We start from the raw sequence: 21,940 nt of genomic DNA, 5'->3' as shown, positions 1-21,940 counted from the left end.
TGCTCTATCCACACGTTAGCGTGTGCTCTCCATGTGTTCACATGTGCTCTCCATGTTAGTGTGCGGCCTACATGGTCACTGTGCTGTGTCAAGGTGTGCTCTCCGCGTGTTCATGGGTTCTGTGTTCACGTGTGCTCTCCGTGTGTGTCAGTGTGTGCTCTCCATGTTAGCGTGTGGCCTACATGGTCACTGTGCTGTGTCAGGGTGTGTTCATGGGTTCTGTGTTCACGTGTGCTCTCCGTGTGTTCGTGTGTGCTCTACGTGTGTTCACGTGTGCTATCTATGTTCACGTGTGCTCTCCGTGTGTGTGCTCTCTGTGGAGGCAGGGCTCGCTCTCGTCTGTTCACTGGCTCAAACGTCTCCTCAGGCTGCAGGCCTTCATCCTCCGACGCTGGACACAACTACGACGTGGTCAGGGTCAGACAACCATCTTGCTGTGGTCCCACCTGTTTTTACTCCTCTTTTCCTGCTTTCTAGTTACAAAAGTACTTTCTAAGATTCCATTTTACTTCCTCTACTACCTTTAAAAAATTTGTCCTTAAAGCTATGCCTCTTTTAAGTTACTCCCCAGTATTCTGCAGGATCACGACTTTCGACTGTCCGCAGCACTGCCCCTCCCAGGACTGACCCCGAGGGCCATGCTCACGCCCTTCTGCTGTCCCCCAGCTCCCGCTGTCATGTTGACATCCCCGTCTGTGTAAACTCCATCTCACAATATTCTTCTTCCTTTAAACAGGCTTCACCTTTTAATAAATTTACAGAAAACAAGTTCTTCTAATTCACCATTTCTGGTATTTCCATTATTTCCAAGGATGAGATTTTCCTCCTGGCTTTACTATAAATCTGCTATTACATTCCGTCAGTTTTTGTACACCTGAAAATGTTTTATTTCACAATTGCTTCGGAAGGACACTTTTATTGGCTGCAGCATTCTGGGCGGATGTGTTTTTGGAGTTTTCCCCCCTTTCAGCACAGTAAGAAAATCCCTCCACAGCCTCCTGGCCCTGTGGCTTCAGATGGGAAGCTGGCAAGCACACGCACTATTCACTGGCATGCGCTGGACTACGCTGCTCCTCTTGGGCCGCATGAAGGCTTCCTACAGTCTAACATGATGAATTTTGGCGTAGCAGCCTGTGCATCTGTCCAGCTTGGGGCTTGCTGAGATTCTTGAACCTGGAGGTTATTTTTCATCAAATGTGGAAAATTTATGACCACTTTTCCTTCAATATATTTTCTTCCACTGGGTCTCCCTCCTCTCTGGGACTCTAACCACACAGACAGCTCAGTGTTATCCTACAGTCTGTTTCTCAGACAGAGCGTCTTCTGTGACTGGTCTTGGATTCAAGGGCCCTTCTTTCTATGGCACCCAGAGTGCAGCTAGGCTCATTGGTGAACTGCCCACTCCAGACCTGCGCCAACCACTTGTTCTGCTGGTACAGCTACTCCTACAAAGCCCTCAACCCTGACCTGCCTCTGCAGCAGTGCTTTGCTTAGGCACTGGCTCCGGTGACGGGGCCAGGAAATTGCCCCCTGGCCAAGCACTGGGCAGAACTCACGCGCCCGCCCTGATGGGGACTCTCAGCTGCAGGTGTTTACAGAGCAGCTACAGGTGCCAGACCGCAAAACCCACCAACGCAAAGGACCAGATGCTGCCTTGAAAACACATCCACGACTCATACAACTGAGTTGTTGCTGTTCAGTTGTGGAGTCCTGTCTGACTCTGTGGCCCCATAAACTAGAGCACGCCAGGCTTCCCTGTCCTCCACTATCTCCCGGAGCTTGCTCAAACTCATTTCCATCGGTTCAGTGATGCCATCCAACCATCTCGTCCTCTGTTGTCCCCTTCTCCTCTTGCCCTCAATCTTTTCTAGCATCAGGGTCTTTTCTAACCGGTCAGCTCTTCGCATCAGGTGGCCAAAGTATTGGGGCTTCAGCTTCAACATCAGTCCTTCCAATGAATATTCAGAGTTGATTTCCTTTAGGACTGACTGGTTGCATTTCCTTGCTGTCCAAGGACCCCCCAAGAGTCTTCTCCAACACCACAGTTTGAAAGCATCAATTCTTCAGCACTCAGCCTTCTTTTTGGTCAACATCTGTACATGACTACTGGAAAAACCATAGCTTTGACTATTCAGGTCTTTGCTGGCAAAGGGATGTCTCTGCTTTTTACTATGTTCTCCAGGTTTGTCGTAGCTTTCCTTCCAAGGAGCAAGTGTCGTTTAACCTCATGACTTCAGTCACCCTCCGCAGTGATTCTGGAGCCCAAGAAAATAAAACCTGCCCCTGCTTCCACTTTGTCCCCTTCTATTTGCCATGAAGCGATACAACCAGATGCCATGATCTTAGTTTTTTGAATGTTGAGTTTCAAGCCACATCTTTCACTCTCCTCTTTCACCTTCATCAAAAGGCTCTTTAGTTCCTCTTCACTTTCAGCCCTTACCGTGGTATCATCTGCATATCTGAAGTTATTGATATTTTTCCCAGTAATCTTGATTCCAGCTTGTGATTCATCCAGCTCAGCATTTCACACGGTGTACTCTGCATATGTAAATAACTATATACAAAAAACTGTTTACTTTGACAGAAGCAAATTAAAATAGTTAAAAAAAAAACCCGTTTTTGCAATCGAACTGTATTTTTTTAACTGTAATGGTTGGTGTTGGTAAGAGTGCAGGGAAATGAGCGCTCACAAACTTCCAGATGCATTTAAGAAAGAGGGATCAAAAGCCTTAAAAAATCATTATATATCTTGATCCCCAAAATCCCTGTCCAGAAAAATCTGTCTTAAAACAAACATGTGAAAAGACTTAGCTATGAAATGCCTGTTGAAGCACTGTGTATAATAAAAATTGATCATCCACATACTAGTCAATCTGGCAAAAGTGATACAAATTATATCATGAAATATAGCCACTTGAAATAATGTTATAGAATAACATTTAATGACATAGAAAAACAGAATTTGATGGGAAAAAGGAGTTGATAAATCAGTATGAACTGTGTGATGACTTTTTCAGGGGAAAAAAATGTGTATTAATGTGAAAGGCTCTAAGATTTAACACTTTATTGTTACTGTGTGTGTGTATCTGACCTAAAACTTGCCATTCTAACCATTTTCGAGCCACTCCATGGCCTCGTTAAGTGCTCTACCAGCCACACAACCATCACCACTCTGTTCTCAGGACCTCCCAGCAGCCCAGGCAGGAGCTCGGGCGGCACCACTCAGCCTGTCCCTGCCCTCGCCCCGGGGGCCTCATCTCTAAACCTGCCTGGTCAGCTCCCGCTGGGAGGTGGAGTCACACACTATTCGTCCTGCATCAGGCTCCTCAGGGAGGTGGGGTCCCACGGCACCCATCCTCTCGCGCCCGCTTCCTTCTCTCAGTGCCGCTTCCTTCTCTCAGTGCCGCTTCCTTCTCTCAGTGCCGCTTCCTTCTCTCAGTGTCGCGCTCTCAAGTTCACCTGTGTCGCAGCCTGTGTTGGACTCTCCTTCCCTTTTGAAGACGGAACAACACTCCGCCTCGGGGTGGATCACGCCCGGCTCACCCACCACGCGACGACGGGGCCTGGGCTGCTGCCACCTTCTGGTAGCTGTAAGCTGACACACGTGCAGCACGGAGCAGCAGGTGTGTGCACACCTGTCTGTGCCTCGCTTCCTGTCTCCCTGGACACACACCCTGGACTGGGATCACTGCCTCATACAGTTAAAACTAAATACTTGATTTTTTTGAGGAACCACCAGACTGTTTTCCACCAACAATGTATGAGAATTCCAACCTGTCCACATGTTTGCTGGCACTTGTTTTCTGATATTTAGACAACAGTGGTCCTCTGGGGTCTTGCTGCAGCTTTGAATGCATTTCCCTAATGACTAATGATGTTGAGCATCTTTTTATGTGCCAACTGGCCATTCAAATATAAGTATCTTCTCTGCAGAAATGTCTGCTCAAACTCTGCCCACTTCTGAGCTGGGCTAGAGTCTAGCAGCAGGACATGTCTGTATGATTTGGAGAGTGAGGCCAGCAGATACAGTACTGATGAGTATTTCCCTCTCCTGGGGGGTGGTTTCTTCATTCTCCTTTGATGGACCGAAGTTCTCATTCTGATGAGGTTTAAGCTACCTACTCTCTTCTTACGGTCTGTGCTTTTGGTGTCGTATCCAAGAAGCCACCGCAAGTCCCGTGTCACACGGATCTCCCTGCTTCCCGTCAGGTGCTTTACCGTCTTAGCTCCTGGATGCAGGCCTTCGATCCCCTTGGGTTAACTTGTGAATACACAGTAAGGAAGCGGCCCAGACTCACTCTCCTGTGTGTGGAGTCCACTTTTCCCAGCACTTTCCTGCCACTGGATGGTCTGGGCGCGTAACAGAAATCACCCGATCGTGTCTGCAGGGTGCACTTCAGGCTCTCTCTGTGCCAGCCCACACGTCCGCCTCTGCATGGCTCTCCATCCGCTGCTCCATGCGTCCGTCTCGAGACAGGTACCACACTCTTTGGATTACTGCAGCTCTGTCCTAAGTTCTGAAGTCACCAAGTGTGAGGCCTCCAGCGCTGCTCTTCAGCAAGACTATTTTGACTGTTCAGGGTTTCTCTGTAGGGAGCAGCGCTGGGACTCTGACGGGGCTGCACTGATCTGTAGGTGGTTCTGGGCAGTAAGGCTTTCCAGCAACACAGTCAGCACTCGGCGCCCACAGGCGCAGAACCACAGCACGGGGCTGACGGCCGCACGGCCACACCGGGCACTGAGCACTGGCGGGCTGTGATCTGCGGGGGCCCTAGAATCCAGCCCCTGCCGATACAAGGGATCAAAGCACTGCCTGCTTCTACTCGATGAACACAGGGTAATTACCACTTATCAGTGCCTTTTTACATTTCTTTCAGCATTGTTTTACTGTACAAATATTTTACCTCCTTGGTTAAGCTTATTCCAAAGTATTTTTTTCTTCTTGATGCTACTACGAATGGAACTGTGTTCTTAATTTGCTTCTTGGATTGTTCACAAGCGTAGAAATACAACTGACACTTCTGTACTGACTTGATATAGTAAACATTCTCAAACGCATTTATCAGTGCTGGCAAGTCCCCGTGTGGACTCTTCATGACTTTCTGCATGTCGTCTGCGCACAGATGACTTTTCTTCCCCTTTCCAACATGGAGGCCTCTCTTCCTCTTTTTCCAGTTGTTGTCGTTGTTCGGTTGCCAAGTCACGTCTGAGTCTTTGTGACCCCATGGACGGCAGCACACCAGGCCCTGCCCCTCACCATCTCCCGGAGTCTGTCCAAGTTCATGTCCATTGAATCAGTGATGTCATCCAACCGTCTCATCCTGCCTTCAATCTTTCCCAGCATCAGGGTCTTTTCCAATGAGTTGGTTCTTTGCATCAGGTTGTCAAAGCATTAGAGTTTCAGCATCAGTCCTTCCAATGAATATTCAGGATTGATATCCTTTAAGATTGACTGGTTTGATCTCCTTGTTGTCCAAGGACTCTCAAGAGTCTTCTCCAGCACCACAATTCAAAAGCATCAATTCTTGGGCGCTCAGCCCTCTTTACGGTCCAACTCTCACATCCATACATGACTACTGGAAAGACCACAACCTTCACTATATGGGCCTTTGTCGGCAAAGTGATGTCTCTGCCTTTTAATACACTGTCTAGGTTTGTTATAGGCAATGGCAACCCACTCCAGTACTCTTGCCTGGCAAATCCCATGGACTGAGGAGCCTGGTAGGCTGTGGTCCATGGGGTCACTATGAGTTGGACACGACTGAGCGACTTCACTTTCACTTTCACTTCCATGCACTGGAGAAGGAAATGCCAACCCACTCTAGTGTTCTTGCCTGGAGAATCCGAGGGATGGAGAGCCTGGTGGGCTGCCGTCTGTGGGGTCCCAGAGAGTCGGACACGACTGAAGCACCTTAGCAGCAGCAGCAGGTCACAGCTTTCCTTCCAAGAAGCAATCCTCTTCTAATTTCAAGGCTGCAGTCGCCAACCACAGTGGTTTTGGAGCCCAAGAAGAGGAGATCTGCCACTGCTTCCACCTTTTCTCCTTCTATTTGCCATGCAGTGATGGGACCACGTGACGTGATCTCAGTTTTTTTAACATTGAGTTTTAAGCCAGCTTTCTCACTCTCCGCTTTCACTCTCATTAAAACGCTGTTTAGTTCCTTTTCACTTTCTGCCCTTACAGTGGTATCATCTGCATAACTTGAGGTTGTTGATATTTGTCCCGGCAATCTTGATTCCAGCCTGTGCTTCGTCCAGCCTGGCACCGTGCATGATGCCAACTTTCTTGAGTAAGGGCTCTGAACAGCGCACGGAAGAGGGGAGGTGCTCACCACGAAGGGTGGAGCCGGACCCTCCGCACACGAAGCCTCACGGGCGCTTGTCTGCGTCCGGCTCGGCACCCACAAGGCTAGCACCCACAGCACTTCCCACGAGTGAGCCGCCGCCAGGCAGGCTGCGCTGCCTACTTCTAGCACCCGTGGGTGCCCAGTGGCCGCCAATCCCTGAAGGCGTCCCAGGGAAGCGGCCCTGCTCCTCCTCACAAGGAGCGCTACAGGGAGCGGGGTGTGTGCGCCGAGTACCTTGGGATCCACGAGGGCCCCGGCCTTGATGAGGTACTTCACCGCGTCCAAGTGGTTGTTCTCCGCGGCCTCCATCAGCGGGGTCCTCTGGTCCTCGGAGCAGGTGTCGATGTTGGCGCCCGCCTGGTGAGAAGAGGGACAGACACTCAGCCCGCAGCCACACCCAGGGAGGAAAGCCCCCGGGCTCAGACAGCAGAGACCCCGGGAGGTCTCTCTGCCGTCTCCAGAGTGATGGTTCTATTTTCTGTCAAGAAGAGCATTTCACTTCTCAGTTAACTTGGTAAAGATAGCAACATCACTGACAACCCCTTAGAAGTAAGAAAGTGAGACTCCAGCGCAGACAGAGAAGAGGTGAGGAGAGGGTCTCCCCAGTGCGGGGCCAGGAGGCAAGGGGACCAGTTTGCAGTGACCTCAGAGCTCTTTCTGGGCTGTTTTAATGCTTGCTGAAATAAACTGAACAAAAATTCATCTCCAGCATGTATTTTTTTCTAGTAGTGGGTGTACTTAAAAACTAATGAGCGAGCAGGAGGCCTTGGGTAAATTTTGCCTCAAACTGCAGACGCCAGAGGTGAGTTGTCCACTCAAAGCAAAGTAGACTATTTGGCAGCTGAACCTTTTCTGTGTGGGGGAGAAACGAACGTAGACTAACGCACAAAGAGCTAACACCTGCAAGATTGTTTTTATTATTAGCAATTAAAACATAAGAGTAACAGTTTAGTGAGAAACTTAAAAAGCAGACAGAGAAGGGCCCACGGAAGCCAGGGGCTGAGCAGCAGGGGCTGGAAGGAGAGCCGCTGGCCTCCAGGCAGAGCCGGGGCAGTGGGTGCTAAACGCGTGGGAAACGTGCGGGACACCGGTCCGAGCCCACCTGAGGGCGAGGCGGAGCCGGGACCCTACAGCAACCTGGAGGAGCACACAGGTGAGGGGCAGGCAGGGCGGAGGCAGCAAGGGGCCCAGAATGCCGGCATGGGGCCAGCCACTCTGCCGGGTGCACAGGCAGGATGAGCCTCTGCTGGCAGAAGGCCAGGCAGTGCCTGTGACTGGGGGCACGCACCTGGCAAGACTCCCCCAGACCCCCATCCACCCTGAGCCCTCAGGGGGTGGGCAGCCCCAAAGAGAGGGCCCAGGTCTGAGAGGGCTGCACAGGCTGATGGCCAAGAGTGGAGGCAGGGGCCGCGCTGCAGAGGGTCAGGGTCAGAGGAACATCTCCCCTGCCCAACACCAAAACCCCGGGACCACGAGGACTGGTGCTCCATGCGCTTGTCTGAAACCCGAGCCAGTCAGTGACCCACCCAACCAGCGGAACAGAAGCCCCGCACAAGGATGTGTGGGCAGCCCTGGACCACAGCAGGGAAGCCAGCCCGAAGGTGAATGACCATCCCAGGGAGAGGTGGGGCGCCCAGGAGATGACGCCAAGCCATCTGAGACTTGGGAGGAGGGGGATGGAGGGTGAGCCCCCAGAGAACAGGGCAGCACGTGTCAGGGCAACGGCCGCTGCTCTTCCCTTCTCTGGGCCCTAAGGCTGCGAGGACAGGCACCTTTCTAATCGCCCACAGCCAGCACCAGATCAGAGCAGAGCAGGCTGGAGGACCTGATCAAACCTCCTAGAGGGACGGACGGGGACAGAACCAGGACAGACAGACATGCAGGAGAGACGGACGACCAGCAGGAGAGGCCAGAGCAGGGGCCGGCGTGGGGACAAGCGGGCGCGGCCCGAGGCTGGGACTGGCCCAGTCCACGGCAGCGCACGGGCGGCCCTGCTTGGGTCTCGTTTAGTTCAATGGCCACAGTGCTTCAGCTGCCTAGTTGGGGCTGCTTCCACGGAGACCTCGGCATGGAAACGAGTCAGGCCAGGAATGACCAACAACGCTCTTCACAGGCGCCCCCCACCCTGACCACACGGTGAGTAAGGGCGCTTCCTGGCTCCCTGGGGCCAGGAGAGGGCACAGGGCCAGGGCCAGCAGGGAGGAGGGCACAGGAAGCAGGCACCCAGGAGAGCGGGGCCTCCAATAAGCAGCACCATGGGATCCAGGGCAAAGCAGAGTGAGCCCGCCCACTGCGCACACCGGGGCTCTGGGGAGGGGCGGCCCGCCTCGGGAGTGCGCAGCCCCGGACACCACTCAACTGCGCACTTGAGAACCTCACCTGAGAGGTGCCCAGCCATCACACCCCCAGGCTCGGACAGACAGTGCAGAGTCGTAAAGATCGCCAACGCGTGAAGTGTTTTTTCTAAACCAACACGTCACATTTTATTCTGCTACAGTTTACGACTCCAGAGAGGCTGCGAAACGGAACGCAACGCCTGTGCTCCCTCCCAGGACGGCTTCCTCGATCGTGGCCCGTGGGCAGAAGCAGGAATAGACAGTGGGTCACGAGTGGCCCCCAGGCCATGCTGGGCCCCCTGGGTCTGAACGACCCCTTAGGTTGTTGCTCTTTGAACGAAAGAAAGCAAACAAGTCACACCATGTGGAGTTCAGAGGTGGACAGAGCTCAGCCGTGTGGCCGAGGATGCCTGCAGGGCAGTGAGCCCGTAGAGACACACACGTGGTCATGATGACGCCAACCTCAGAGCTGCTCGAGGAGGGGACATGGTGCTTCAGGGAAGAAGGAGCCCAGGTCGGTTCCCTCCAGAGCCATTAAAATGAACCAAGATGCTTACATTTTAGACTCTTCTTTATTAATCACACAGGCTTTCCTAGTGGCTCAGCGGTAAAGAATCCATCTGCCAATGCAGGACTCTTTACACCCTGGGTCAGAAAGATGCCCTGGAGAAAAAATGGCAACCCACTCCAGTATTCGTGTCTGGGAAACCTCATGGACAGAAAGGCCTGGTGGGTTACAGACCATGGGGTCACGAAGACTAAAACATGACTTAGCAACTGAACAACTGCAAACGTGTAAGGCGCACATACTCTAATGTTAAGGAAACAGTGGGTCTTCCCCGGTAGCCGAGTGGTAGAGAATGCATCTGCCAGGGCAGGAGACACGGGTTCACCCCTGATCTGTGAAGATTCCGCACGCCACGGAGCCACTAAGCCCGGATGAGGCAACTGCTGAGCCTGAGCTCGAGAGCCCGGGAGCTGCAACGGCAGAGCCCACACACCCAACTACCGAGGCCCGAATACTCAGAGCTCACGCTCCACAGTAAGAGAGGCCGCCGCAGAGACGCCCGAGCACCGCGACTAAAGAAAAGCCAGAGCAGCAGTGAAAACCCAGCTCAGCTCAGTGCAGTCTCGCTCAGTCGTGTCCGACTCTTTGCGACCCCGTGGACTGCAGCATGCCAGGCCTCCCTGTCCATCACCAACTCCCGGAGCTTACTCAGACTCACATCCATTGAGTCAGTACTGCCAAAAAAAAAAAAGATAAATTTTTTTAAAAAGGTGGAATTTCCCTGGTGGCTCAAACGGTAAAGCATCTGCCTGCAGTGTGGGAGACCCGGGTTTGATCCCTGGGTCGGGAAGATCCCCTGGAGAAGCAAATGGCAACCCACTCCAGTACTCTTGCTTGGAAAATCCCCATGGACAGAGGAGCCTGGTTGGGCTACAGTCCCCAGGGTCACAAAGAGTCGGACACAACTGAGCAAATTCACTTTCTTTTCTTTCTTTCAAAAAGGTTGGAGAAAATAGGTCTTTTCAAAGGAGTGCAGAGCCACCTCCTCTAAAGGAAGAAGGAAGTCAGAAGAGGCAGCAGGAGAAGCCGGCTGCATGCTATTTAAACAGGTTCGTCCAAACGAGCCTCTGTTGTGCCCAAGCCAAAGCTGAGAGGGATCTGACAAGCAGGTCTCAGGCGTCAGAAATCTAAACCAACACGTAAACCTACTGTAAACATCAATGCAAAAGCAGGCTCCACAGACACACAACCCTATCCTGTGTGTGCAGCACCGGTGAGGAGACGCGGACAGGACGGAGCCGCTGAGACCACACACTGGAGGCCAGCGGGCGGCGACAGGGGCCCTGAGGCCCCGGCGGAGGCACACTGTGCTCCCAGACCCAGAGCCCTCCTGGGGCCCCCAGCACAAAAACTGCCAGGCCACAGGCCCGACCAAGAGCCCACCTCTGGCATTGCAGCCCTTTCCTTTTCACACAAACAAGCCAGCACCAGGCATTTGGGTAAAGCCTGAAATGAGAAAGACTGGAACAGAGTGTCCAACACTGCAGGGAGACGCAGAGGCCACTGAGAAGGAGCTCTAGGGGAGCAAGAGAGGACCCAGGGATTCAAATGAGGCAGCACCTGTGAGCCCCCAAAAGGAGCTGAGGGTCATGTGGAGCAGCGCCTAAGAAAGTGGACTCGAAGGACGCAGAGCTGGAGAGAAGGTGCACCAGAGAAACACAGGGTGGGCGCTCAGGGAGGGCCCCAGAGCCCAGACAGAAAACCCCCCAGACTGAGCTGGGGGCTGAGCAGCAAGTCTAGACCCACGAGCGAAAGGAGATTTCCTGAAGGATCCAGAGATGAAGAACCAGCTGAAAGGTGGCCTCCAGAAAACAGAGGTCCCACAGAGGCCTGGGTTGGGGGGACCTCCCAGAGAGACAGTGCTGCGAGTGGGCGACGCACTTTCAGATAACACAGAGGCCAGTGTGCCTGCTGGGTGGGGGGTGCCCCTCATACAACCATGGAATATTCACGGGACCACAGGACATAAGCTCTCACTGCAGGAGGTGGGCAGAGAGGCACGTGTGCATGCCTCGGCTGGACCCCCAGCCTGGGAAGTCGGCAACATGAAAACCCAAAGTGAACAAGAACCAATCGGGAAACACCGAGAGGCACACAACCCTCAGGACAGCAGCAGCTAGGCCCCGGGCCCTCGCTGCCGCCCACAGCCCACGGCCGACCTGGATCAGCATGTGGCAGATGTCCACGTGGCCAGCCTCCGCCGCGGCGTGCAGGGGCGAGCGCTTGTTCTGATGCTCCATCTTGAAGTTGGGGTCGATCCCGTCAACTGCAAACAAACAAGAGGTGCCAATCACTCATCAGGCACAACCCCAGCACCCAGGCGGGCTGGTCCAGGGTGGGGAGGTCCCGGGGGATGGCAGACAGGCTGCGATCAAAGGCCCCAGCACCACTCCTAACTCTGGGCCCCTGGGTCTCCCGTGTCCCCCAGCCGGCCTCTGCCCCAACATGAGGCCGGAGGGGCCCCAGGATGGACGCTCCATGGGAGCAGGACCCCCAGGCCAGGCCCTAAAGGGAGGCAATTACTGAGCGCAGCTCCCAGCCTGGCATGGACACGGACCACGAGTTAACCCCAGAACAGTGAGGCGACCTCAGTACTACACAAGGCCTAATAGAAAAATGATAAAAATTGCCACCTTGGTCAACATAAAACCTTTTTTACCCCAGGACAAACTGCTACACTTGTTTCTTAACTTCCTATCAAGTAAAAAGATTCTGCGTCCACCTTCTCCAGCCCAAAAGTCAAGCCTAAGCTGTGAGCTCTGAAGCAAAGCGCTGCCTGCTCCTCAGCACCGACGGGTCAGAACCACAGCGGCAGGAGGCCGCTGACGCACGGGTGTCCCGGGCTGCTCTCTGCACAGAAGACGCAGGCGGGTCCACACAGCACGAGCCCTGCTCGCTGACCATGCCCCCACTGACTCCACAGCACTTCTTAACAATCACACACCTCATTCCTGCTAATTCCAAGCAAGTACACCCACCGCCTTGACTGACTGAGCATGAACGTGGCAAACAGGCTGAACCCCAGGAGCGGCCTGTATGCACCGACCAGAGCAGTGGGACAGGGCGGGACACGGCGGGCCCTGCGACGACAGAGGCGTGCTCGCCCACCTACCCAACATGAGCAGCACCTTCTGCAGCTCCCCTTGCCGCGCCGAGAAGTACAGCTGCTTCGGGTGGAAGCGGAGCTTCTTGGGTCTGTGGAGAGAACACGGGTCAGCGGTAAGCACAGCTCCCCTACCACACACGTTCACGCGAACACACACACACGCACGCATGCATGTACACACCCACACCCACACACACCACCTGCAGGCTGGGGAGGTCTGGGTGAGGCCCTTATGCCCAGCCTTCAAGGTGAAGGATGCCACATCCACCAGGCATCTCACAATAAAAACACTAAAACCGCATGACCATCTCCTTCACCTACACATGGAAACAGTCCCTGAGGCCTTGGCATTCCACACGCAGCATAGAGCAAGCTCCTGCTCTGCAGCATGAGGTTGAGGGACCCCTGAGGTGGTGGGGCAGGGTATCCCACCCAGCTACACCCACCCTGCTCAAGTAGAGTCTGGGCCTAATGAAGGGACAGGGCACCCAATAATCACTGTGAGACCAGGAGCAGAGACCATGCTGGAGGCCAAAAGAGAGCCGTGGGGACTTGGGACCATGTCCCACAACACAACTACCCAAGAATAAGACAGGACCCTGATGCTCCAGGGAGGGGCCACACAGCCTGGCTACAGCCCTGACCACAAGGCCCTGTGCCCAGGGTCACCTGCGCAGTCACCCGTGCGGTCATGGGTCGGGGGCGCCAGGCCCTCCTGCAGACTCCCAGGTGGTGCAGGCAAGACCAAGAGGGCGCCTGCTCCAGACCGGCCCTCACAGACGAGCAGCATCAGAGCAGTGGCGGCCCTCCGGTCCTGAGGTCAGAGCTCTGGCCGGCAGCGTCTGGGAAGCCTCACCGGCTTCCGGGACTACCCTCACCATGCCATCAGGGGGTGTGCCACGACAAGCTGCGACTGGTTTCCATGGTTTCCAGACTAACAAGGAGGTGTGTCAACAGCCCTCAGAGCGGCTTCAGCGACTCTTGGGAGCACCCGCGCCCCGGGGGTGCACATGGAGGGCACGTGTGGCCTCGGTGCGCACAGACGCTGGCGGACGGGGACACCCAGCAATGCAGTGGGGGCCTTGTGCAGGAGGACGGGGGGGATGGAGGCTGCAAGAAGGGCTTACTTCTCGGAATCCAGGGCGATGAGTGCGCTCTCCAGGGTCTCCTTCCCAGGCCCCTGGGAGAGACCTGGCGCCGGCTTCCCCAGCCCAGCCGGCCCTGTGGGGTCGAAGCCCTCCGGCACCTGGGGGGCCAGGCTCTGTGGCTTGTCCTCCTCTGAGAGCAGGGGGCCAGCAGCGCTTCGGGGAGGAGGAAATAAGTGGAATTCTGAGTTTTAGAAACATGCAAACTCCCCCCTCTTATGGAAACCAATGAATACACAAAACAGGATCCCCTCAGCCCCGCAGCTCCTCCGAGACAGAAAATGACCTCGGGCTCACTGTCTCTTCTGGGCCCGGAGGGAAGTGCCCAGACGCAGACCAAATCCCCAGGGAACACTCAGAAGTGAGGGCAGCCTTTCCTGGACTTCTGGACAAATGTTCAAATTTGCTTTAGAGAATCAACTCCAGGTTGAATCTCAAGTCTACTGCCTGACCAATACAAGGAACACCTTGGAATTTTGACTCAAAGAGCGTTAAACTTATAGATTAACATAATTAATTCACAAAAATATGATGGCATCAACACCATCCCAATACTAAGTTCCGAATGTTTACAATTTGGGCCTCTTAACCTTCAGCAGATTTTCAGTCACGGGTTAGGGTAGGTCATGAGTTTGCTGCTGTTTTGAAGGCTCTCCTTCACCCTGGCTTCCAGCTGGACAGGCTGGTGAGGACAAGGCTTCTGACACCTTTTCTTAACTGATCATCTGGCCGACTGACTCCAATTAGCTCTATGAGTTCTTCAGCTATTTCCACCTAATTCTTTTAGGAAGAAAACTATATGTTTGCAATACAAATCCTTCTCTTGTAGACTGTTTCTTGCGTGTTCAGCTGGGGCATCCAAAACATAACACAGTAACAGCAGACCACACAGCAGCTGATGCTGACGTTCCACATCGTACACGTACACGCAGGTACACGCAGGCAGGGACAGGCACGCAGGCACCGCAGGCTCAGAGAGCACTGTGCTTCAACACAGAACGCGGACACACATCACGGAGGACGGTGTGACACAGGTCCACACACAGGTGGATGAGTGTGCAGAGGAGATGCGTGCACAGTGCAGCGAGCAAACACCAGTCGCCGTGCCTCCCAGCCTCGTGGCTCAGAGCTCACGGTGCGTGCGCCAGCAGGAGGCCCCTGGCGGCTGGGGGCACGTACCTGCCCGTGGTGGTGTCGGCCCTGCCCTCTGCTGCACAGCTCTTCTCCTGCCCAGGGGCCAGGGTCACCGTGGACGTCGTGTCTGCCTTTGCAATGGTCACCTCTTTGGCCTTGGAGGTCTCCTCCCCACAGTGGGGACAGTAGCTGGCATTATTGACTCGAGAGGCACAGGCTTTGTGGAAACGATGAGAAATGCTGCTCTCAGGCTGACATTCCATAAAATTACCCTAAAGATGGGAAGGCAACAAGTCATTCTAACTGGGACTAAAATGCAGAAAAGCAAGTGAACCCGAGGTGCAGGCACATGTGGGGCAGGAAGCCGGCGTGGGGAGGACAGAGGGCCTGTGGCCCTGCGCCCTCCCGAGGCGCATCCACTCGCGCCCTGCTTGAAGCGGAGGGCATCCCCACCCCTGCGCCTCGCTCTGCGCCACGCCGCTCAGCGGGTGAGCCATGTGTAAGACCAGGTCCACAGGAGACCCACGGAGGACGCACCCGGGAAGCAGACTCACAGCCCTGAGAGCCGGCAACAGCCCTGAGCAGAACCCACCCAGCCGCAGGCTGGGCTCTGGGGTAGAAAGTGGGACCCGGGGTCATCTTTCAGCAGAGGCATGTGGAGGACTGGGAGGACACAGAGCTGTGGCATCCGGAGAAGCCCCAGGAGAGAGGCTCTCGGCCGGGAGCACGAAGGGCCACGTGGAGCCCGTGAGCCCAAGAGAGGGCCTGGGAGCATCTGTGGCTGAGCCACCGAGGAAGACGGCCCGGGGCACTGCAGGTGACAACACGGGGGCAGGCGGTCCTGCCGGGCAGACCCGGGAGCAGCAGGAGAGGAGCCGGGGGCCCGGTGCCCTGGAGGAGGGCGGCACTCACAGCCGTGCAGAAGTAGCCGCAACCGGGGCAGCACTGGTGCTTCACCATCCGGCCCCGGTGGTCCTCACACAGCACCAGCAGCGGCGCCTTGCTGGACGGACGCATCAGCTCATGCTTCACCACGCTGTTCGTGCACCTGCCCAGCTGCAGCCGGGAGAGACCGGGTCAGCACGCCACACCCAGCACGGGAGGGGGGTCAGGAAGGCAAAGGGGGCAGGCGGTGCGATCCTCCACATCCACTAGCCCACCAGAAGAAATGGGTCCAGTGCGAGTCGATGCCCCCCACCCCCGCACGGAAATCAGGAGTGTGCTGGCTGCACGACTGTGTGTGTCACACACGTGACAGAGACGCATGCGGAGAGGCAACCTCAAGCACGTGGACGATGCCTCGGTAGAGTTCACGGGAAGGAGATGAGGGAACTGGCTCTGAGGGCGTCAGCCGCTGAGGCCGAGGTGGCCTGGGCATTCGAAGAGAAGAAATATTTTTGGGAAAGTAACAGCAGCTTAAGAATTCCCTGGAATCCCACAAAAAAACCAGAGCAATTAGACGCAAAACCAAAACCAGGGATGACACTTAAAACCAAAGGCCACAGGATGCAGGTGGGTGGGGTGGGCCTTGAGACACCAGGGTCCGGGCAGTGACAGGGCAGTACCCCATGGACCCAGGACAGGTGGGAGCCAGATACCAGAAGGGCCTCCCTGTACCCCAGAAGAGCGGGCAGCCTGGGAGACGCTGCCCAACCCCAGCAGGTCCAGCTTGGGACCTGGGGCCAGCACGGGCCAGCCACAAGGAGCCCTCAAACCCAACCTCCAGTCAGGGCACAAGGAAACCTGGACAAAGCTGAGCTGAGAGACAGCAGGACAGGGCGAGAGAAAGAGAGCAGAGGATGGAGGGCAGTGTCCTCAGAGTCCCGCCTTCAGCATTCTTGCTCACTCTTAACAACGGCTGAAGCCCAAAGAGCCTTGCCCAAGTGCAGCACACCCACTCATACTGACCATGTGAGAATTTAAGGGAGAATTTAAATTTAACTTAATTTAAAATAGCAATTAAACCTATCACATAAAGAACATATTTTAAATAAAATTTATTTTTAAACTATTTAATGAGCAATGTGTCATTGTTTTATATTGTTCACAAAATTCTTTAACATCTGGTTTAATAAGACAGCCAGGTCGTACATCTGCTTCTGCATTTGGAGCAGACAAGTGTGGACATTCTTCTCCGGCTCCACAAGGGGGTTCCTTAAAAGATCTGCTGCGATGTGCACGTCTCAGTCCACCACCCACTCGTCTCGTACCCCTACCCCGAGACCATCCAGGCGTCCTGATTGTGAGTGACTCTGTACCACCATGGAAACCACTCGTTCCCCAAGTCACACAGACCGCGCACACATGCAAACGCTCCTGTGTGCTCTGTGAAGCAGCAGATAGAGGCAGTTCGCTTTCTAAGAATCATTTCAAAAATGGTCTTCATAATGGCATTTCAGTATCACTGTGAAATGATGCTCTGAGGCCAAGATGAATAGGGCCCTGCAGGCCCAGGGGTGCGGAGAAGCTGCAATAATACCAATAACACAAAGACTAAAACCTGCTGAATCTGTTGAAACACGTGAGTTCATAATGATATTTTAGAAGCAGAACTGGTCAACCTCCAAAAACAGAGAACAAACCCACGGCCTCAACAACCAGGAAATGAAGAGAAGGCTCTTCCTCTGGGATGCTCTGCTGTGTAACATGACGAGATGAAATGACAAGGTCCTTATGAAACCATCAGCTGCTAAGTGAACAGTGAGCAGCCCAGCTTCACACTGAAACTCTGAGGGGTGCCAAGCACAGGCAGTGAGACCCCACAGCCCTGGCGTCAGAAGAAGAACCCAGAGGCCACGCCTTGGCTGGGGTGCACCCCCGCCACTGAGCCAGGTCCACCTGTGTCTGAACTGTAGACAAGTGGGCTGGACGCCCTGTTCATCTGGGAGCCGCGGACTCCGATCACAGGGTCCAATGGCCCAGCCGTTCCAGAGAGAAGCACAGAGGATGAATGGGCGGCGGAACACAGAAGACAGGTGGCGGCTACCCGGGGCCAATCCTGCTTTCTGCCCCTGGTGTGGTTACTGGCGTGCCTGCCACCTGAGACAGACTCATCAGGCCCAACATCTGACCTGCATTGTTTTCTGGATCAATTTCCCAGGAAAAGACCCTGAGTTCCTAAGACGAACCGCAGGGAATGGCAGTGGGGAGGGACAGCAGAAGCACGGGCTCATTACTCGGAAAAGCAGAAGAGACATCACTGCTTGCTCTACAAACAAAGGGCGGGCCCGCGTCAGGGCCCAGCAGCCCTGCGGGTGAGGGGCCGCCTGCCCCAGCGACACTGCGGTCGTGGCAGGAAGTATGGGAAGCTACCCAACTGCTCACCGGGCAGCGCTCGGCAGAGCTCTGAGGGCACAACTGCGCTGCAGGGAGCCTCGAGGAGCTGTGAGCAATGGGACCGACGCGTCCCTGAAGGCACTCTGGCCAAACCCAGCTGGACGCAGGGACCGCTGCATAGCCCGGACGAGTGCCGGCCTCCAGCCCTGTGACCCAAGATAAAGGGGACCAACCGGCCGGGAACACCAGGCCAGATGGACGCAGGGCCGCAGGCGGCGGCGGAAGCTGCCTGCGTTTGGCCAGAACAAGGGACACACACATCCCACCGCCCACGACGCGTCACGTGATAGCAGGAGCCACTGCCGCTTCTGCTCCACAAGACACGCTGTGACCACTGGCTCAAAGCCAAGAGTGGTGGCGGCTGGCCCCGAGCAGCGGGGTCAGCAGTCAGTTGCGAGACTCTGTATGGGAAGCTCCTCTAAAGAAGGTGGGCGGGGCCTCAGCCTCTGCCATCCACGTTCAAGTGCACAGTCAAGCAGGAAAGCCTCTGGGAAGCGTGGCCTCAGCAGAGCAGCACCCACGGCCACATCCGCCCCCAGCCCCCAGCATGGCCACACAAACAGCCCGCGTCCCCAGGCAGCCTGGCGCGGCCGGGCAGGGCCCCCCGACGCAGGCGCGGCGGCTCACCTGGCGGTCCACGCTCTCTGTGGCCATGCACTGGTTGTTGGCCAGAGTGGTGATCTCCCGGCTCTTTGGGGTCTCCATCCGGCAGCTGCAGAGGGGCACCTCCTGGAGGCCATCCGTCTCGCCCGCATCAGGGCCGTTGGCCAGCCCTGCGGGCACAGCAGACGCGTCAGTGCCGCCACGCCACCCGCCCAGACGCCCCGCTACACCTGGGTCACCGGCGACAGGGCGCCTGCAGACACGCTCACGGCAGCACACAGGGAACCCAGGCCAAGACCCCGCTCCCCACGAGGAGAGTGCTCGTCTTCCCTGCTCCGTTTCAGAACTGCAGCCACAAATTAAACGCTTGGGCCACTGAGAAGGGGGGCTTCCCTGGTGGCTCAGGTGGTGAAGAACCTGCCTGCGAGGCAGGAGACTGGGCTCCATCCCTGAGTCGGGAAGATCCCTTGGGGAACAGAATGGCACCCACTCCAGTGTTCTTGCCTGGACAACTCCATGGACAGAGGAGCTTGGCGGGCTACTGTCCATGGGGTCACAAACAGTCTGACACGACGGAGCGTGATTCCTTTGCCTTCGAGACATTTGGTAGTATCTGGAGACATTTTGGGTTTTCCAGGTGGCACTAAGTGGTAAAGAACCCGTCTGCCAATGCAGGAGACATAAGAGACATGGGTTCAGTCCCTGGGTCAGGAGATTCCCCTGGAGGAGGGCATGGCAACCCACTCCAGTGTTCTTGCCTGGAGAATCCCATGGGCAGACGAGCTTGGCGGGCTACTGTCTATGGGGTCACCAACAGTGGGACATGACTGAAGCAAGTCAGCACCACCGGGAAGGGTTTAGAGGCAGCCTGTTCAGTGATGACCCACTATAACCGCACAGAGAGCTTGCTTATCCGGCTGAATGACGGACGTGTGGAGGGAAACAAAGAAGAAAACCAGGATCACGGCAAGCCTTTCGGGCACAGCAACATCACCCCGACCTGCCTACAGGCAGGCGAGGGGGCAGCGCCAGGGAAAGGGGGCCCGTGGTCAGGCTGGCTCCTGGTGGGGACACAGGCCAGTGGCCAGAAACAGCCCTCAACCCAGCTACGGCTTCCAAAGGAAGGCAAGTCCCTGTTCCTTCTCGCAGCACAGTCCCATGGCCCACTCCCCTCCCTGCGCGGGAGCCAGGCTGCCCAGGACACTCGGGACCCAGGCCCAGCCGTGCCCTGGCGGCAGGAGCAGCTGGCTCATGTGAGAACCAGACTGGAGGGTGACCCTGAGACTCCAGGGGTCCCGCCCTCGCTGCCTCCCAAGAGCAAACGGAGGGGTGTGACCCACCTGCGCTGACCCCGACGCTGCTCAGCAGACTGACTCTGAGCCCAGGACATGGGCCGCAAGGCCGGGGCGAGGGAAGGGCCGGCCAGTGGGCCAGGCAGAGGCGCTACAGGGCGTCAGATGGACGGGTCCCAGTGGACCCTGTACATGCCCCCCGGCTGTGGCCACCTGCCCACAGCCCCAGCCAGCCACCAGGGTCAGAGCAGCACCCAACTCCGGCTCGGCAGACCCGGGGGCATGGATGAGGGCCACTGCCCATCCCAACGCAAACGCTCTCTGGGCTGGAGCCGGGACCCCGTGACCAGGTCGGTCCTCGCCTTCCCGAGGGTCCAGGTCACAGGGCTTGCTGCCAAGGATCCCCAGGCCGCTGCCCTCCCTTGAGGGTCTGAAACTCCAGGACTGAATACATACAACTGGAGACCCCAACTTGTCCCTGCAAAGAGCCGGCTCTCCAGATACCGCGTGACTGGGCGGCCCTGGCAGGGCTGGCACCGTGAGAAACACCCTCAGAGAAGCACCTCGCCCCATGCCCGGCAGCTGCCTCTCCTCCTAATGCAGGGCTCCCACCAGCGTGGCCCTTACTTGGAGGAGCTGAACAGAAGCACGCGAAGGCAGAGGCCGCCGCCCCTCAGCCAGGGTTCAGCCTAGACAGGCGCCCCCGCCGCCCGGCCCTCACACCACCGACCGTGCGCAGTCTGGTAAAATAAGCACTGCTTCCCACAGGCGTCCAAGTCAGCTCACTCCCGAGACAAAGCTAAGAACGTCTAGAAGCAGAGAACACGCACGTCGCGTCACTGGGAAGGAGGGCGTGAGGGGTCACTGGATGGTTTCTGCTAATTTGCAGCAAGAAGAAAACCTGCTGTTTCTCTGATGGAGAAGCCTGTGACTTCCTTCCCAAGCTACAGATGTAGTTTCCTGAGTTGAACAAGCACCCAAACTCCCCTAGTGCTCACAGCCAAAGGCCATCCATCTGTCCTTTCCACAACGTCTGGCTGAACCCCACCGGAAGCCATACCCTTCAGCCACCAAAGTCCATGAGACAAAGTTAACAGGGGTTTTACATTATCCCCAGATTTCAAACTGATTTCCCACAAGGGCCAAATAGCTGTTAGCTCCTTTTCCAGATAAAGGTTTTCGGATGGTGGGAGTACACGGCCCCAGTGCCAGGACCCCAGCGCCGTGGAGCAAGGACCTCGGTGAAGGGCCCAGCCCCGGACACGCACCACGGAGCATCTGAACACCAGCAGCTCAACCCCGACGCGGGCACCCGTTTCTGCCAACACTGCTGGAGTCCAAGGCCATGAAACAGTCAGGTTAAGCAGAACACTGCCACCTGCGGGCAGAGGCACCTCCCACGGGGAGCCGACAAGAGCTCGTGTGGCCTGTGGGACCGCCACCCCAGCAGGTGTCTGCACCCAACCCCTGGGGCATGGCAACCGGCACCATGTCCTGCCCACGCAGCATCCAATGTGCCCTCCCCCCACTGGCCCCACCACGCACGCGTTCACCTTCTGTGTCAGAGGTCAGCGCACCCTGGACATGGAGATTCAAGGAGTCCAGCGGCACCTCCATGTACCCCCCGCCGTCGCCAGGCGCCGTTGGCTCCATACTGCCCGAAGACGATGCAGAGGCTTCAGAACCTGCAACCAAAGGTGCCCTCATCAAACGGGGGGCTGGGGCCGCATCACCACCCTGAGGCACAGAGCCTCGCCAGCCACGCAGAGCCCACACGTGCGTGTGCAGACCATACAGACGCTCGCCAGGTACACAGATCGCACACACGTGCACACGAGACATGTAGACACTTGCCACAGATCACACACATGTGCACAAGAGACATACAGATGCTCGCCAGCAACAAAGATCACATACACGCGCGAGAGAGACAGACAGATGCTCGCCAGGCACATGGATCACACACACACCAGTGTCATACAGATGCTCGCCAGCAACAAAGATCACACACATGCGAGAGAGACAGACACTCGCCAGGCACACGGATCACACACATGCGCTCAAGTGTCATAC

General features: G+C 56.1%; 1 protein-coding gene across 11 annotated transcripts in view; it reads right to left on the bottom strand.

Moving 5' to 3' along the window:
• The window catches only part of EHMT1 (euchromatic histone lysine methyltransferase 1), a 111,989-nt gene that overhangs the window by 17,044 nt on the left and 73,005 nt on the right, over positions 1–21,940 (bottom strand). For 7 of the 11 annotated variants that reach the window (XM_055541710.1, XM_055541711.1, XM_055541712.1 and 4 more), the window contains 8 exons: positions 21,421–21,552; positions 18,600–18,745; positions 15,549–15,692; positions 14,682–14,908; positions 13,485–13,658; positions 12,364–12,446; positions 11,411–11,517; positions 6,582–6,704 (listed from right to left, as the gene is read on the bottom strand). In XM_055541710.1, the coding sequence (XP_055397685.1) occupies positions 6,582–6,704; positions 11,411–11,517; positions 12,364–12,446; positions 13,485–13,658; positions 14,682–14,908; positions 15,549–15,692; positions 18,600–18,745; positions 21,421–21,552 (1,136 nt within the window). Of the gene's footprint in view, positions 1–6,581; positions 6,705–11,410; positions 11,518–12,363; positions 12,447–13,484; positions 13,659–14,681; positions 14,909–15,548; positions 15,693–16,647; positions 17,104–18,599; positions 18,746–21,420; positions 21,553–21,940 lie in introns of those variants that run through there. The other 4 variants (XM_055541713.1, XM_055541717.1, XM_055541716.1 and 1 more) reach the window with 4 other exon arrangements.

This window comes from Bubalus kerabau, chromosome 11 (genome assembly GCF_029407905.1).
Source record: "Bubalus kerabau isolate K-KA32 ecotype Philippines breed swamp buffalo chromosome 11, PCC_UOA_SB_1v2, whole genome shotgun sequence".
In the NCBI taxonomy this organism is placed as follows: domain Eukaryota; kingdom Metazoa; phylum Chordata; class Mammalia; order Artiodactyla; family Bovidae; genus Bubalus; species Bubalus kerabau.
This window is presented reverse-complemented; position numbering and strand designations above follow the sequence as displayed.